The following is a 19,408-nucleotide window of genomic DNA, read 5'->3' on the forward strand; positions in this document are numbered from 1 at the left end:
ATGTGTGTTGCAGTGACAATGCAAACCTTGGTCATCTGGTCTGCGTCAGGCCGGACGTTGGGCGTGACACTGAGAAGCATCTTGACATGCTCCCGCACGTCTTCGGGGATCTTGTTCAACACTGCTGGGCTCATGCTGCTCAGCTACACGACAGTAAGAGGGAGGTCAGTGTTAAGGTTAGACAGGGTATATGCAGCAATCCTGAAGTTAAATTCAATACTTTTCAAGACCCTTCCAATAAATTTCAAGACCCCATCGCCACTTCGAGCTGTAACCGGTTACAACAGCGACACACCTTTAACTAACACTTACTATACATTTTGAGTTTGAGATTGCAAAACTAAACGGTCTTAGTATGTCATAACTTCTATGCACTGTATCAATACAACACTTACTGTAATGCAGCCTTTAAAACCAGGAAAAGACAACATTTGTTCCGTATTGCCATATTACCATATCCAACATCTAAGACCATATTACCATATCCAACATCTAAGACCATATGACCATATCCAACATCTAAGACCATATCCAACATCTAAGACCATATGACCATATCCAGCATCTAAGACCATATTACTATATCCAACATCTAAGACCATATGACCATATCCAGCATCTAAGACCATATGACCATATCCAACATCTAAGACCATATGACCATATCCAACATCTAAGACCATATGACCATATCCAACATCTAAGACCATATGACCATATCCAACATCTCAGACCATATGACCATATCCAACATCTAAGACCATATGACCATATCCAACATCTAAGACCATATGACCATATCCAACATCTCAGACCATATGACCATATCCAACATCTAAGACCATATGACCATATCCAACATCTAAGACCATATTACCATATCCAACATCTAAGACCATATTACCATATCCAACATCTAAGACCATATTACCATATCCAACATCTAAGACCATATGACCATATCCAACATCTAAGACCATATGACCATATCCAACATCTAAGACCATATTACTATATCCAACATCTAAGACCATATGACCATATCCAACATCTAAGACCATATTACCATATCCAACATCTCAGACCATATGACCCTATCCAACATCTAAGACCATATTACCATATCCAGCATCTAAGACCATATTACCATATCCAACATCTAAGACCATATGACCATATCCAACATCTAAGACCATACTGTATGACCATATCCAACATCTAAGACCATATGACCATATCCAACATCTAAGACCATATGACCATATCCAACTTCTAAGACCATATGACCATATCCAACATCTAAGACCATATGACCATATCCAACATCTAAGACCATATGACCATATCCAACATCTAAGACCACCATATCCAGCATCTAAGACCATATGACCATATCCAACATCTAAGACCATATGACCATATCCAACATCTAAGACCATATGACCATATCCAACATCTAAGACCACCATATCCAGCATCTAAGACCATATGACCATATCCAACATCTAAGACCATATCTCAGGCATGTCCAAAGTCCAGCCCGGGAGCTACATGCAGCCCATGGCCCATCTTTCAAAATATACTACAGTATTCACCTTATGTTCAGACGCGGGGGTGGGCCAAATTCTTCCGGGTCGTGTTAACACTTCCCGCAGTCACGGCGCGAAATATGAAAGAACGTCATGAAGAAGAGAGTTGTTTTTGTAGCGGACAGTGCTGGGGGTAAAATAAAGAACGTAGCCTACTACTTTGAGCTCGGTACACAGCAAGCAAGCGAGTATCCACTGTTAGCCAGGTCAGATAACGTTATCGTCAAAAATGACGAGCACTTTCTTGTAAAACATACCTGGACTCCAACAAAGAAAGCTTCAGATAGTTTTCTCTCCTCCAAGCGTAGCTTGAGCCATTTACGTCTATAAGACCCGCAGACGCTAACGTAATTCCCTGGAATGCGAGACTTAACGAGCCAGTTACATCGTGTTGCATTCTTAGACATTGCCGTTTGCTTTTATTTGGTATGTTACATACAACTGGCTAAATTATTAGTTAATTCAGAGTTGGATGATATTGGAGCAGCCAGCCATTTTCTTTTTTTAGCCGGAAGTCGTCACACGACCACACAACCGGGTCAAATGGGCGTGGCTACATAAGGTGAATTCGTTAAGGAAGCAAGTTCAGCTTGACAGCACTATCATGCAGTTTGTAGACAAGCACCAAGTAGGAACAACGCAGGCGGAACTAATGTTTTCAGACCATAAACTAAATCCTTAGAGTACAATTGTAGGTGCATTCGGAAGTAGCACTCCGAGCGCCCAGAACGCACACTGGACCGTTTGTAAATTGGGAGCGCCGTTGTAATGTACTGTACCATCGCGCTCTCATTTCAGTGTAGAGCGTCAGAGTGGATTTACGAATGCACCCTGTATTGTATGTTTTTTTTCCCATATAACCCATATGATGCGAAAAGTATCTGGCCCCCAGATATTTTCACATTATCAAATCCCGCCCCCATTCAAAAAGGTTTGGACAGCCTTGCCAATTGCCATATATAGTCTCATATCACAATATTGATATAAAATCGATATATTGCCCACCCTTAATATTGAGTGCCAGAATCAACCTCCCAATGATGCAATTTTCAGAAAAAAATTAGATTTAATTGATTATCAATCACTGCTTTCAACGTCTTCCTGATGTAATTTTTTTTCCCAACCAGATCACCCTATTAAATAAACAGCGTCATGACTCAATAACGTTACTTGGCAGAGGGTTGCTCGTACTGAGCACATTTCCTTGTGAAAAATGTTTGCTTGTCACAAAATAACACTAGTTTGACGACTTATTTGAGGGAATGTAATTATGTTATCGATCACATTCGCTAACCTGTTGCTCTTTGAAGTCGGGATGTTTCTCAGCGTTTGGTCAGCTCCCTTCGCCTACGCACTTTTAAACATCGTTTACAGACAGGCTATGTAGTGTCTGTCCCCTTAGGGTCAGCAACGTAACGTAAGCAAAAATAATTCCATATTTCGCTCTCCGTGCATGTCCAAGACAAGACCGGACAAGAACGCATGCGCTCACAGCAGCCATGTTTGTTGTGTTGAAGCTCTGAATGAGTGAAAGAGAGGAGTTACAGCTGGGAGTTAAAGCAGAGCACCACTTGGAGCACTCAGCGCACACGCCCACACAGTCGGACACATGCATGTAACATTACATTATTTCTTTTAAAAGCATGCAAATTATTTTTAATTTTTATTCGAAAATATAACATATTTAAAGGGTCTTAAATTTGAAAGACTTTTTTAATACTTTTCAAGAGTCTTGATTTTCCCTAAATTGATTTCCCAACTTTTAATAATACTTTTCAAGACAGATACCCTGTTAGAGGGTGAATCAGAGGAATGTCTGATTAACAATGGCAACAAACTACTATACCAGTAAGACACACTACACATTTAGGCTGATTATAGCCCAGATTTGGTATCTTGACTGACTTTGAAGATCGCCCCCACAATAGTTTGGAGCAGTCGAAATGGACAGTCAGCACAGATGACCTGTGTGAGGGTTAAGGACTTTCTGACTTTCTTGTTTTCTGCACCAGTCAGGACCATCACTGTGCAAAAGCCTATCCCTCTTCTCAGGAGGAGGGGGGGGGGGGCAGGCCTTAGATGCACTCTAACCAGCCACACCTGTACACCATAAGAGGACACTGATTAGACCAGGCTCAGTTTGCCATCTACGCTGCTGGGGGAAGGCTGTTGGTTTGGCCTTTCCTGCCAAATCCCTTTGTCTGCAAATGTACAGATGCATAATTTAAAGTAAGTGTTAAGTTTGTTATAGTTAGTGTTATTTCCTTTGTATATTGATTAAGTATTTGATTTGAATTAGTTTTATTATATTAGTTTACAGATTAATTTGTTTTCTCTTGTTTGTTCGAATACTTTGTTAATATCTTGTTTGTCTTTTAGGTTCAATCATCTGTTCAAACTTGTCTACATCTGTCTGATGATTATCCATCTACAAAGGGATTTGCTTGAATAAAAACCCTTACAATTGGTTCCTCTGAGTCCTCCTCATTCCACCATGATGTCCCACTTGCTGAGGCCATACCTGTAACTTCCACCTATACAGTTTAATACAATCACTATTATTTCAACGCCAGACCTGTGCACAGTCCCTTCAACTCACCTGGTCCAGTTGCCTGCTGAAGCTCTTGAAGATGTCGTGCTTGTTGACCTGGATCACAGGCTTGCCGTCGTTGAACAAGGCGTGCATGACCACGCCCAGTGAGTACATGTCAGAGGCAGAGTCACAGCTGACAGACAGGATATACTCTGGGGCCAGGTACTCAGGGTTGGGCAGGCAGAGTGGAGGGAGGTTGGGCTCCCACTCTTTACATGTGTACTTAAGCTGAAGGGGGTGAGAGGATGTGTGAGGAGATGAAGGTATGTGAGCATACAGACTGACTGAAGCCTACTAATGTGCACAAGGACTCTAGTATAGAAGCTTGCACATTCTTATATTGGTCCTATTCTGTTCAACCCACCCGTGATTGTGACGAGGATACACTGGACTACTATTGACCGAGAGGAGATGTGAAGGAACACGTTATTCCCCGCAGTTCCCCTAACCACTGAACAGGCACGCCGACCAACCACAGGAGGTGCTATTGCAGCGACCAAGACATCTTCCCTTGTCCAGCTTCTCGACATTGCAAAGACATAAACAAAATATCTAACCAAAAATTAGGGCTGCACGATATGGGCCGATGTTAGTCATTTTTTAACATATCGGCATCGGTATCAGCCAAAATGTTCACATTGAGACGAAACAATTAGGGGTGTCAAAATTAATTGTTTTTAAGGTGCATCGCGATGCAAATCGTTGACAGATGAATCATTGAATCATTTGTTTAAAATGTATGTTGACATTCAGATTTTAAAGAACTTTCTAAATAAAAATGAATATAAAGGGAGTTGATATTTATCTGACTGCTTGTATTCATTGTTGAAAAGGTATCCATGTGCAGTAATAATATAGAAAATTGAGGATGTGATAGTTGGAGCTGCGATACTTTGAGCTGTATGGAGATGCATAGTGGAATCTAATTCAATCATTGACAGATTAATTGTAATCGAAACAAATCGAATCGTGAGGCCAGTGAAGATTAGACCTAGAAACAATGCACTAAATCTATGATTCATGGTCTTTTCCAAATGTTTTGGAAATAAAGAAATGCATTACTTTTTCAAATTCACAGTGTTTACATGTGTTTTTTCAGTGTACAAATTTGATTATCATAGAAATGTGTTTTTATACAGATCATATCAACGGTAAATATCGGTTATCGGCCATAACAGCAATGGTAATATCGGTTATCGGTATCAACCAACATTTTTACATTGGTGCATCCTCCGTACAAAAAAAATATTTTCGTACTATAGATTATTGAGCTACGGCATCGCTTTTATAATGTCCACATGAAATAATGCCCTGTCTCATATGCTTGGTCATTTTGGCTATTGAAACATATACATGTAAGTGCATTGACAACTATTACAACTTGTACAATAGTTTCTCTTTACACGTGAACACACCTCGGCGTCTGAGGGGTTGATAGAAGAGATGCTGAAGTCAAAGCCCATGATCTTCCAGGCTCCACTCTTGTTCAGAATGATGTTCTCTGGACACAGGTTGCCATGGACCATTTTCACCCCACTGTGGAGGAAGCACAGCCCCTCCGAGATCTGAGGAGATGGCAGGTAAATGTAAGGAGACAGAGGAAGACAGATAAAAGTTGTGGAAAAGGCAAAATAAGGGAATGGATAAGGCAAAAAAATATAAGTCAAAAGAGGAGGGAGAACAAGAGATTTTTGTTGTTAATGTCGCATTGTATTTCTGTTCATAATCTGTTTTTGTACTTCAAGTCCATACATATTTCATGCAAATAAAGCCCCTTTGAATTGAACTGAGAAATGGGTAATTTATAGGGGTGTCACGATACACTCAGTTCACGATACGATACGTATCACGATACTGGGTTCACGATAACGATACGATACGATACGATTTTAACAATATTTTTTTAAACTTGAATAATGACAATATATGACTGGAAAAGTAGTATTTTATTTGAAATGCACAAATACAAAACATGCTGTTGTGGGAAATTGTTATTACAATAACAACTAGAAAAAACATGAGATTGGAGATAAGGCTTATCTTGAAATAGAATGAGTTACACCGTCACTTAGATTTACTTTGAACTAAAAGGTTTCTCAGCAGTATAAATTCTCATTATGCATCTTCAGTTTTTCTTCAAACTCAAACAACAAGACTTTTCTTAGTCTATTTTTTATGCATCTTCAGTTTTTCCTGTCAAGTAAACAGTTTTGCCAGAAACTCAATTGAATGGTTTCTCTCCTGTATAACTTCTCATGTGTCTCTTCAGAGACTTGTTCAACTGAACTACTTTCCACACATTGAACTTCAACAAACAAAGACGTTTCTTTGTCTATTTTTGAAAGAAAAAAAAAAAAAAAAAAAAAAAATGTTTTTTTTTTTTTTTTTTTTTTCACGATATGAGATTTCATCTCAACGATACATATCGTGACGTTTTACTATCGCAAAATTTCGTGGGACGATATATTGTGACACCCCTAGTAATTTAGGATTTCCTTATACAGCTCTGAGCTTGTGCACCTGAAAATGCTCGTGAACAGGAGCTCGTGCCCATGAAAGAGGCGTGGTTTGTAACAACTAGCCAATCACAATGCAATATGGACAGCTCAGAATTTTAGTGTCACACACGCCTATTTCATCATTCATTGAAAGCTCACATCAAAGTGTATTAATTAACGGAGCTTTACAGCATGTCAGAATCAAAGTCTGCGTTGGATATGAGTCTGTTACTGAAGGACTGTCTAAAGCAGGGGTGGGCAATTTTTTTTCTTCTTTTCTTGAGGGCCATACTGACTTACATCAAGTAAGCGAAGGGCCACACATTGGAGATTATACCTGCCAACACTCCTTTGATAAATCCCACTTGATCTGGGTGGATTACCTGCCAACACTCCTGATTTTAGCGGGAGTCTCCCTATTTTTAACCCTCTCTCCCATTGTGATTGGTAATTTCTTGTTAATCTCCTCCTGATATAATAGTGATACAAATCCAATGGCTGTAGCAGATGAGATTTATTAACATAACAGTGTTTCCGCTAGAAAAAAATTCCGGCCTGGAGGGATTTCGAAACATATCCCGACCGCAACAGTGGGGGCCCTCACTGGCGAGTCGACGCTAAACTTTTAGCTCACCTGTTCGCATCTATGTTCACAATGGCATCCCAAGTATCATCATATTATTATGGGATGCGATGCGAACAGTTGTATTATGGATGTGCATTTCCCAGGCAATGACACACGTTGACACGTTTTGGAACAGCACTGCACGCTGGCACAATGCTCCTAAAAGCAAAATGCTTATTGTTCTGAATGATTTGGCATCTTCTATTACTGTCACCACCAGTATTGTTGTATTGTAACAATATGCCATAAAGGTTTTTTGAAATTTTGGGAAGAGCAGGAAAAAAAAAAATCCTGGCCTGGCGGGGGCGTCGTTGGCCTGGCGGGCCCGCCAGGCCTGTAGAATGGTAGGGGAAACACTGCATAATTCTGCCTTTTATTGAGTTTTTGGGGGTCGTTTTGTTTTTCTTTGAGTCTAGCCCTGGGGCCGCATTTTGCCCATGTGTGTCTAGACTCTAGAGCACACAAATTTTGCCCCAGGCCCGCAAGAAATGACTTACATGAGATTACTTTTAGCCTTTTAGTCATAAAGATGATTGAAAGATAGCCTATTCCATATTCCAGACTGAAATGTTATAACAGAAGTGGAGTATTGGCCAGAATGACATTAACATTTGGACACTTATTCAGCAGGTATCTTGTTCAGGTTTTTTTTTTGCAATTCCATCACGGGCCAACCAGGGGGTGCGGCCATGCGGCCCGTATTTTGCCCATGTGTAGTCTAAAGTTAGCGCTTTTATTCACACCAGTGATTTGATTTCTGCTGCCGTTTCTGCCTAGTGCCTACAGCAGATTAATATATTCAATAAAACCTGCATGTGTTTTTTGCGAGTAGAAGTGTAAACTGTCTAAATTTCCAAAATCCGTAGGCCTATTTAGATCATTAGATAATATTTAGATCATCGTGCTTGGGAGCAAATAAAAATGAATACTTCACGCTGGAGGAACAAACCATAATCTTAAGGAAATATGAAGAATTCAAAGATGTAATTAAAGGAGAATTTCGTTTTTTTTTTAACCTGGAGCCCTCTCCTTAGGGCTGGGCGATATATCGAATATACTCGATGTATCGCGGCTTGTGCCACGTGAGATGTAGAAATGACTATATCGCGAACATTCGAGTATAATTGTCACGCATTGTTTATAACTTAAGCCGCCGGCATGACTCGCTTCACGTTTCCTCTTGTCAGCTCTCTCTCTCAAGGGAGAGCTCAAGTCACACTCAAAAGTGAGGGGGAATAACATGGATACGTCAAACGCGTCAAACCGCGTCAGACACACCCGTCCTAAACCTATGTCTTAACCTATGTGCGATTCGGAATCACGCGTCCGCACCGACCAACCCAAGCAGGCGCAGTTGGCAAAACATGGCCGTGTAGCTATATATATATACCGTATAACAAAACAACCACTATTGCGATTTGCAATACATGTCCCGCAAGGTTTCTGAGATTACGGGAAAGTCTGAGCTGGCGTTACGCTAAACCAAACGTGGGGAGGAGGCAGCGGATTTGTTTGGTGTTAACGTTAGCTGTTGTGGTCGGGGCTAACGTTAGCTAGCTGGTTAGGCTACCTAGTTCAGCAGGCAGCGCTCCACAAGCTTGTTGTGACCAAAATCCCCGCATTTAAAGCACTTCATACTCCCAGAGCTGGCGTAAACCATAGAGAACCTCATGCATTACTCAAAATGAAACGTCCAGGGTTTGTCTCCAAAAGCAACTAACGCTAACGTTACATGCAAGCTAACGTAGCTAGCTGCGGAGCAGTCATGATCTATAAGGAAAACGAATGCGCACATAGCCTACATAAATGTCAACATCACATACGTGTATTTTCTTTCATCTAGACTAGAGGCATCATTTTTCAGTCAAAAGTGAAACGACACATATGATGGCATATACAGTGAGGCTTTCCATGCCTCACTATAGAACTGGCCCCATGCAAAATTCAGACCGCTTATATGTTGCCGTCATGCCAATAAGAGTCTAAATGTAATTTTTTATGTTTTATCTGCAGACTAAGCAGCTAGGCTTTCAGTTCTATAAAAGCCATTATTGTTTGTATTGACTATTGAGTGATACACTTTACTAAAACAATCATATTATATCAGAAGTGTTGGTTGTGTTCACAGTGATGTCAGATTTGCTTAGGTCAGAGCTATGGAATATTAAATCATCCATCTTTGCTCACTATCTGCCCTTTCTTTCTTCTTCTTTTTTACCCCAGGTGTGCATAAAATACAGGTTAAGAACTTATGGAAAAGTCATGGAAATCCATTGGTCACAATGTGTATGAACCCTGAAGGGTTAAATTGAGCATTTATGAGAGATTTCAAAAATATCGAGATATATATCGTGTATCGCGATATAGCCGAAAAACATCGCGATATTCTTTAGAGGCCATATCACCCAGCCCTACCTCTCCTCACATTAATTATTATCTGACGACTCACCCAGTGTTCTCCACAGCAATTTGGACCGTCGTAGGCGTTGTTGTGATCTAAATAGTACTCCAAGCCAGTCCATGAATGCACTCCGGCGGGGCCACATGGCAGCGTGCTCTTCCTCAATGTAAATAGACAGTTTTCTTCCCGTGTTCTACCCATATCGTCATTATATGAGCCCTAAAGAAACATCAGACTGCTATTCACCCCCGGGCTATTTACAGCAGTCTTTAGAGGGATCCAATTTCCTCATTTCGGGTCAGTGTCACCAGCTCTCGTCAAGTCCCGCGAGACTTTCCTGCCGGCTGGCCTGTGGACTGACTTGAGGAGAGTTGGTAACACTGACCCGAAATGAGGAAATGGGATCCCTGGAAATACCGCTGGAAATAGCCCGGGGGAGATTGGCAGTCTGATGTTTCTTTATATATATATAATTACGATATGGGTCGAAAACGGGAATAAAACTGTCTATTTAATGGAGGAACAGCACGCTGCCATGTGGCCCCGACGGAGCTCAATTCTAGGACTGGCATGGACACTATTGATCTCCAAACAACGCGTAGGAGGCACAAAAACGCTGTGGAGAACACTGGGTGAGTCGTCAGATAATAATTAATGTGAGGAGAGGGCTCCAGGTAAAAAAAAAAACGAAATTCTCCTTTAAAAAAAGCAAGACTGCTGCACATAATAATCACAGAAAGGAGGGTTGGCAAAAATAATGCAGATTGTCTCAATGCGCAAGTTATTCAGCTTGCTTGATTTCGCCGCCGAAGTTCAGCATCTCCGTTCCGCACACGGTGTGCTTTGGAGACGTATGATTAAATGGGTCTTGGCGGTCTCAAAAGACCCTTCTCTCCTTTTCCAGGAAACTCATTGGTTCGTGGGCACTGCCTTTTAAGGTTTAATCGTATCCTTGCAACTTAACCTGCTCTGGACCAGGTTAACTGTGAAGCATAAGTTGCTATGGAAATATATCTCGGTAAGAAGTTAGCTAGCATCGTAGCACGGCAAACCCAGGGTTAAACCTGAAGTTACCTCGCTAAGCCACTAATCTTGCTTCATGGTATAGGCCTCAGGTCCTTCTGTCTCCAAAAGTTGTGCAGAGCCTCTTGAGGTATAGCGTTCACAGTGACGGCTGCCATTGTTATTCTAGTGTCAGCGTGCTGTTTGTTTGTCTTGAGTGAGCTATGGGGGCGTGGCTTAGCGATAGGTGAATTAGGGAGAGGGAGTAAAGCAGGGAAGAGCGAGAAAGGGCAATGACGATGATTAAGGCCAGCAAAATGTACAGAGATTGAAGAAGGAACAATTCATCTGTGACACTAGAGAGGCATCTTAACGCTCTGACAGCAAAATAACATACTGATCCTAGCATCCTATTCCAAATACATCCTGCTAAAAAGCTGATTGACTTTGCAGCCTGGCAAACAACATCACAACACTGAAGACGTGGCTGATTTTCAAGTCTCAGCAGACAGAAAAAGCAACATCACAACACTGAAGACGTGTCTGATTTCCAAGTCTCAGCAGACAGAGAAAGATGGGGTATGGCATTAAGCTGGCTCAACTGGCTTTGAGAAGAAGCTGCATGTGAATGCACACATCCACGTGAAGGCTAAATAGTATCAAAACCTGCTGGACAGCTAGATTTCATAGTTAGGCTTATGTCAGCAGGGGTCAGGAGTGATGATCATGTGGTGAGGTATGTTGGTGACATAGTATAATAGCAGCTTTGAGTGTACATATTATAAAGTTATTTTCTCCTTTACCCGATTTTGCTGAGCAGTCTACTGTCAGAGAGCCATGCTTGTGGGCATAGGCTATCCAATGTTTGGGGTCTATGTTAGCAGTATTAAAGCAGAAAGACATACAGTAGGAACTGTACAGCTAAGATGCATACTTCAATATTTGTTTATAGCAAGTCACATCATCATCGCAATATTGAACAATGTTATCGCAGATTTTCCTCATATCGTGCAGGCCTCATTTAGATAGGTCAGACAATTATACCAATTGTGATTTGTTGTGTTGTTCTGAGAACAGGACTTTCAAAATAAAACGCCTATCTATCTAACTTAAATTGAGCAAATGGTGGTGAAGTGCTTCTCTAAGGGTGTATTCCCACCTATCTTGTTTGGAGCAGTTGTTCGGAAACAGAGAGCGTTTTCCCCCTTGGTGCAGTTCGTTTGGGGGGGTGTGAACACAGCAATCGCACTCGGATGCGGGACAAAACAAGCAGACCGAGATCGCCAAGAAAGGGTGGTCTCAGTCCGCTTCCAAACGAACTCTGGTGCGGTTCGTTTGTGGTGACAACGTGATCCGACCTTGATCCGACACAACTGCAGGAAACCAGCTGCCGTAGTCAGCTGCGCTGTGCGTAATGGCCTGAAGAACGAGCATTTTTATTGTTTAAAAACAACATCTTCATTCTTCAGATCCTGTTTTGGCAACTTGTGAAACTAGCGTTTGCATGGATACACTTTGGGGGATTTTTGCATCATCACATCAGCAGTTTGAACTCGACCAACTTACCTCTGATCTCCATTAAATAAATGAAAACAAGTCATGGTAATCAGAGCCAGCCTTCTTTGTGATAAGATTGTCTGGTTCAATCAGACTGATTGCATGTCTTCCTCGAAATGTCCGTAGGCTATTATAAAATTATTTATTAATATTTTATTCCTGACAGGACAGGTGTTCATATGCGTAATACTCTGAAGTCTCCGTGATAGTAATAGCAGAAGTTGCGAGGGTCTTTGATCTTCTATCTCCAAATTCCCGATAGATAGCCTAAGGGGCACTTTACACGAGGATGGTTTCCTATGGTGACGGGGAATTATTTTATTGTTAGTGCCTCCCTTTTAGACGACGACGGCGAATTTGGGCTTAGGAAACGACACATTTTGAAACCACCCTCCAGAGTGAAATTCTTGGTGACGCTCCCCGCTGAGGGCTCCATGTAATCGCTTGAGACGGCTCATTTCAGGAACTCTGACGTGCCTGCACACGCGACACACGCGATTACGCCATAGCCGTGCGCGAGTTGGCAACCATTTTCAAAATAAAATGTCAGTATGAATGAAGTTTGGCAACATTCAGAATTAAGCTACACTGCAGCCAACTTCAATTACATGTTCATAACGTTACTGCTGCGAGGAGCCGATGGCTGTACCCGGTCGGCATTTAACGTTAGTTACAAAAGCACGTCGACAGTGTTTTCTCACTGCCAGTAGCCCAACTACAGTAGGGTTTGACAGATAGCACACTCAGCGCTCCCGGTCCTCGCTGCTCGTTAAAGATTTCCAATAGGCGTTATTCTGATAAACTGGTCACATATATGTTACGTTCTCACCCGACAAATATTAAAACTTTAAAACAGTTTGGGTTTTTTTTTAGCTTGAAAACAGCTTTTTGGCAAGTCTAAATGACTGCGGTAGGCGTACTCTACATCCGTGTTTAAAACCGGAAAGACGATTACGAAATGACGTCATGCAGAAGCGTCCTTGTATGGGCAAAGAATAAGGTGATCACACTGCCACCTAGCGACCTGGCATGTACATTACGGCGTTTTAAAAATTCAACAGCGCTCATGTAAACAGGGAAAAGGTGTGAAGGAAACGTTATTGTGTCGTTTCTTCCAGAAACTGTCCTCGTGTAAAGGGGCCCTAAATCTGGGATACTCAACTTGCTTTGCCCGGGGGCCAATTTTGCAAAGTGTCAAAATAATAATAAATATAACTAAAAATAATAATAAACAAACCTTAATAATATTATTTTTTCTTCAGTGGATTGTAGGTTTTTGGGGTGCCAACCAGAATTAGACCCATATAGCATAAATCTGAACCACCAAGCAGAATGTAAACAAGCAATAATCAAAGCAATAATCAGAGTGAGAATGCAAACACAATATTCAGTGTATTGGAGGACGTGCCTGTATAATGAAAACAATAAATAACAAAAGTTAGAAATTCAGGCTCTTCACTTCAATTCAGTTCAGTTCTCAAATTATGTTCAGACGTAAACCCTCTTCCCAAACAAATCAATAAAGGATAAAAGAAAATTAACCAAACAGGTCAACTTTGTGCACACAGGATACACATTAGTTGGCTTAAGTTAGTTAAGTACAACATACAGTATAAGTGCCTGGGTGGCAAGCAGGCTGCGATATTTGACAATTTAGCTGGAGCCCAGTCAGACTTTATTAGTTTTCATTGTGAATTAGAAAATGGTCGGGGGGCCACTCTGCACCCTATTGAGGGCCGCAAGTTGAGTATCACTGGCCTAAATAAATAAGTCAAGTCAAGTTTATTTGTATAGCACATTTCATACACAGAGGCAATTCAAAGTGCTTCACATAAAATGGTTGACAGGAAAATAAAATAAAAGAAGAGAGTAAAATGGACATTTAAAAGCATCACAACAAAACTTTGGTTTTGTTGAGTGAATAAGTGAATGAATAAATAAAAAAATAACGTTCTCCCTCTCTCGATCCCTCCCTATTTCTTTCTCTCTCTCTCCTTGCACGGCGCAGGCCCGACGTAGCCTACAATGTAGGTCTAACAAAATGCATTCTTATAATCATATAAAATCTCTGGGAATTATTTTTTCCATCCCGGGAGGCTATTAGCCTACCAGAGTGTCTCCTGGCCAAGGAGGCTTGGCAATACTATTTGGACCGTTTGATTTGTGGCTGTGTGAACACAAACGAACCAAGGCACAAATGCCACAATTGTCATCAATTAAGCCCCTGAATCGGAAAACAAAGCAAATGACCTAGAGGTGTGAATACACCCTAAAAGTCACAATAACAATCTGTCTACAACAATACAACAATCTATCTGTCAGGACTCTCACCTGTAGCAGGCCATACTTGGTTTCCACATCATAGAGTTTGTACTCCTTGATGTCGCTGGGCACGGGGCTGGGCAGGTTGTCCCACTGGCCCAGCACATTGGACAGACTGGCAAACACTGGCTCTGTGCAGAACGCCAGGCAGTCCCTGCAGGCAGAATATATAAATAACATTCTTTTGATTTGGAAAGAACTAGAGCCCGACCGATACTGGATTTTTGAGGCCGATGCCGATATTTGGGAGTAAAACAATTCCGATATCGATATATCGGCCGATATTCTTTTTTTTTTTTTTTATCCAATTTCTATCCCCCATTAGTGCTAATTTTTTATTTATTTATCCTGGTTGCTGCTCCACCCTCTGCCGATCTGGGGAGTGCTGAAAACTGGCTCCATGCTTCCTCCGAGACATGGGCAGTTAGCCAGCCGCTTCTTTTCACCTGACAGGGGAAGCTTCACCGGTAGGACATAGCACATGGGAGGATCACGCTATTCCAACGAGTTCCCCTCCCTCCGAACAGGCGCCCTTAACGACCAGAGGAGGCACCACATCAGCAACCAGGATATTGCATGTTTTAGTGAAGGGGGTTCCTATATGAAGGAAACCCCCGGGAGGCACGGGGAGTTCAGTTCAGTTCACTTTATTTATACAGGAAGGGATGAAAATTACATTTCACATGTACGGTACATTTAACTGGCCTGACTCAGTTACAAACTGGTTTTCAGCAGGTTCCTGTTCTGCAGTACATTAAACAAAAAATAATTATACAAGAACATGTTCAATTTCACTACATACAATATTACAGACCTAACAAAAACAATTACATTTACAGACATTCATTCATTCATCAAATACGAAGACAACAACAACAAAGATTAAAACCTAAGGGTGAGTCGGATCAGTGAATACAGGTGTTTTCTAGCATCAAATGTTTTTTGTAAGCTTTTTTGAAATGTGAGATAGAGGTTATTTCTCTGGTGTGAAATGGGATCTCGTTCCAAATTTTGGTGTATGTGTGGAAGAATGATCTTAGTCCATAATTATTTTTGTATGCTGGTACTGGTATAAGTGCATGTGAGATTGATCTAGTGATGCGTTCTTGTCTTGTGTTGTGTCTTGGGAGTAAAGCTGTAAGTGTTGGAGAAGAGTTATTTCTAAGCATAAAATAAAACTTAATGGCTAGACTTTTTGTGTAGTTCTGAAAAGTTGGAGCAGAGGAGTGTGAAAGTGCAGTACAGTGGTGAGTCCAAGGTGGAAAGTTACCATGAATTTTATATGCTCCACACAGAAAGGCTTTTTTGACGACCCCACCCGGGCGGTGGGCACTCGAGGACATGCGGACGGGCACGCATTCCTTCAGCGTTCACAGCGTCCCAGGTGGGATCGAACCCAGGACCTTCGAGCTGTGAGGCGACAGCGCTTACCACTGCACCACCGTACCCCCCATCGGCCAATATTCTTACATTATATTACATGATTTTTTATGGATATGGAAATATGTAGGCAGGATATTTTACAGCTTATTAATAAACTTTATTGTCCAAAATGACATCAATGCAATGAAACAGTCAACTTAACTGGGAATTTAATAATTATAAATAACTAGAAATACAAAAACACAAGAAATAGAACAAATAGTTAACTCATTGAGTGCCAGCCACTTTTGGAGAACGGACGCTCCCAGTGCCAGAGTTTCAGAGCGTTTTCAGTGATTTCTCGAGGCCCACAGAATATTGTGTGATATTACTATGTAAACACCGAACACGCACAAAGAACGAGGAGACTCTATTGTATCATCAGCAAAAAAAAGTTTATTGATACCATTTTCCGTTCTTTAGTTATCAGCCGGAGAAGATAGGTTGTTTTCAGCAAAAACAGACGTTTCAAATTAGAAGCTGAGATATTCAGCCTTTTGTGAAATGATGGTCTCGACCTAGTTTCAAGATGAAGACCAGACACGCTGCCTCACGCCACACGTAATCTAGTGACATAGCGACCTCATCATCACACGTAATCCTAGCGTGACGACAAGTGCAGTAATCCCAGCGTGACGTTCGCGTGACGCACTTGCCTAGGTGACGCCGTTAATGACGTCAGTGCAGTAATCCCAGCGTGACGTTCGCGTGACGCACTTGCCTAGGTGACGGCGTTAATGTCGTCAGTGCCGAGGCTATGACGCGGCAGTATTTATTGCCACGCCGGGCGCCGCACCGTCCTCTTGCCCTGACCTCTAGCCGCTGCACTTGAACTGATCTAATTCCTTCTCTGGAAGCCGCGTTTCACTTCTCTGAAAGCTGTGTTTCGCCATTCTCAAGCTGCCTCATCCCTTCCGATTCTGCCATCAAGCCATTCGCGTTCGCGGTACCACTCACCCCCGTTCGCTCTCTCAGCACGTCGAGCTTCGAAGACGTGGACCTCGAGGCGCAGTACCAATTCGAGGTCGGGACATCCAGCGCCGACGAGGAGACGCTAGGGATGGGCATCGAATTTTCGAATAATCGTTGTTATTATCAAGGTCGACTTTTATTATTGAAATTCGAAATTCGAAAAAAAAAACAAAAAAACAAAAAAAAAAGTTTTTTTTTTTTTTTTTTTAGTGAAATGTTGCATTGTCTCCCCTGATTCTAAGTATAGTCAAATCGCTTGGTTTGAGCAAGTAAAACAATTTTTATAAGCATTTTAAGCAAGGTTTATGGAAAAATGAATGGCGGATGAAATCCCATGAAGAGGGAGAGGGGGTGACTTTGGCACCCCTTTGGCACTCAGACCTGAGCCTACTAAATATTTAATCAACCACTCATGATTGTCAAAACTGTTTTTTATTTTCGAAAATGTCAATGTCATGTAACATGTTCTTTACTTCAGTGGTGCAATGCTTGTTTGAGCTAAAAATCCACAGCAGAAGCTTTTTATATTAATTAATAAAGCTGTAGACTTAGAATCAGGGGAGACAATGCAACATTTCACTCACACAAAAAAAAAAAAAAAAAAAAAAAAAAAAAAAAAATTACATTTTTATTTTTATTTTCGAATTTCGAATTAAATTCGAATTTGGCCAGCGAATTTCGAATAGTGTTTTTGCTAGAAATGCCCATCCCTAGGAGACGCACAACGAAACATCCCAGCCCGGGTACGGGATGCAGCAGGCTCCCCAGCCACCAGCCCCGTGCGCCCATCAGACGGGGGGCAGACGGCAGCAGGCAGCAGGCTCCGGCGGCACCGAGTGCATCTCGAACGGCGGATCTCGTCGACGAGAGCGCGCAAGCGGGGCCCGCGCGAGGACGGCAATAACTCGCAGTCTGGGGGAGAGCGCGCTCCGGGCCCGGAGCTGGCCGCAGCCATGCAATCCTCATTTTCAAGTGTCATCCATCCGCGGCCCTGTTCTGTTCGGGCCATCAAGCCATTCAGTCTCCAAGCGTCCGCTGTTCTGATCCTGCTAATCAAGCCATCGTAAGCGCAGGTCCTGCTCGATCATCGTTCTCAGCACGTCCACGCTCGAGGCAGGCGCAGTTCCACGACGTGGTCGGGGAATTCGGCTCCCACGATTAAATGCTATCCAGCCGGGACGGCTTGCAGCATCGTCAGCCCCGAGCGCAGGGAACGCCCGCGGAGCGCGTCCCGGACAGCAGTCGGTAATGTAATCACCTCTTAAATACATAACAGTGCCATATAATTTTAGCAACCAAATCTTAATTTCAAATCATTTCGGCGTGCTTCAAAACAATCATCTAACCATTCCCTGCGGTCCGCACGTCGGGCGCGAAGGAAACGAGCTGGGCATGAGTAGCAATGCATTTATCATAGTGAATGAATGATCTCTTGACAATCTCTGTGAACTGGTCGTTATATCCTCGCCTACAGCTAAAGAAAGACGGCGGAGCTACATTAAATGTCTCTTCATCCAATAACGTGAAATTAAATAACCTGGTGCATTCGAGAGCAAAATGAAGAGGCTAAATCCATGGAGAACTACACACATCTCTAACGTGTTAAATAATTAGGCCTAAACAATTAATATTAAATGTATTCACACATCGTGCTCAAATCGCATTCATTGCACAATTTACAATAGTTAATAGCCAGCCAGAATCATTGCAAATGGACGTTCAAAGCATCAGTTAGCAATAGCATTCAGTTAATCAATGCCTAATGACAGCCAGATTCCGTTTTAATCCAAAAAAAAAAAAAAAAACATTTCCCTTTCTCCGAGTCGATGCTCCAGTCACCCAGTCAAATTAACAGAAGCCGTGCTGCTCATTGAATATACTCCTCATTAAATGGCAAACCAAGTGAGGTTACAGTAGCTCACGATTTGGATATTTAACCGTGTGGCGGGGCGATGCCCATCATCGGTATACGGCTCCACATATAGGCCTACTCTCATTCCACGGTAACAATGCTGCAAGTTAAAAATATCCGTTCAGCGACTATTGGTGTCCAGGCTTCTCCAGGCATCGCCGGGCCGTCATCACCGTGCGTCACCGCATCCTTGCATCATTTATAATAATAATGCTTCTTGGTATCATGCCGCTTGCGGATTGTCAGTCATATCAATCAGGCTGAGAGACCTCCTGCGTCCCTCTATCTCCGTATCAATCACGTGTCAATGCCATAGCTTCAGCACCGGGTTGCCTCGGAAAAGTCATTAATTGCATTCCGGCATTAATCCCATTCATTTAGCGAATCGAGCTTCTAGCGTCCATAATGCTGTATGCCGGAAGGGGCGTTGGGGCGTTAGTTCATGCATGCCTACAATTGCTAATATTTGAACGTGCTATCCTGCTGGCCAAGATTTCCAGAGTTCAAGTGTTAAA

The 19,408-nt window shown here is 42.1% G+C and overlaps 1 protein-coding gene across 2 annotated transcripts in view; it reads right to left on the reverse strand.

The window, feature by feature from the left end:
- The window catches only part of scyl2 (SCY1 like pseudokinase 2), a 57,647-nt gene that overhangs the window by 7,816 nt on the left and 30,423 nt on the right, over window positions 1-19,408 (reverse strand). For both annotated transcript variants that reach the window (XM_083654488.1, XM_083654489.1), the window contains 4 exons: window positions 14,597-14,741; window positions 5,598-5,747; window positions 4,189-4,410; window positions 27-143 (listed from right to left, as the gene is read on the reverse strand). In XM_083654488.1, the coding sequence (XP_083510614.1) occupies window positions 27-143; window positions 4,189-4,410; window positions 5,598-5,747; window positions 14,597-14,741 (634 nt within the window). The remainder of the gene's footprint in view (window positions 1-26; window positions 144-4,188; window positions 4,411-5,597; window positions 5,748-14,596; window positions 14,742-19,408) is intronic.

Source organism: Poromitra crassiceps (assembly GCF_964638095.1).
Source record: "Poromitra crassiceps genome assembly, chromosome: 2".
NCBI classification, from domain to species: Eukaryota; Metazoa; Chordata; class Actinopteri; order Beryciformes; family Melamphaidae; genus Poromitra; species Poromitra crassiceps.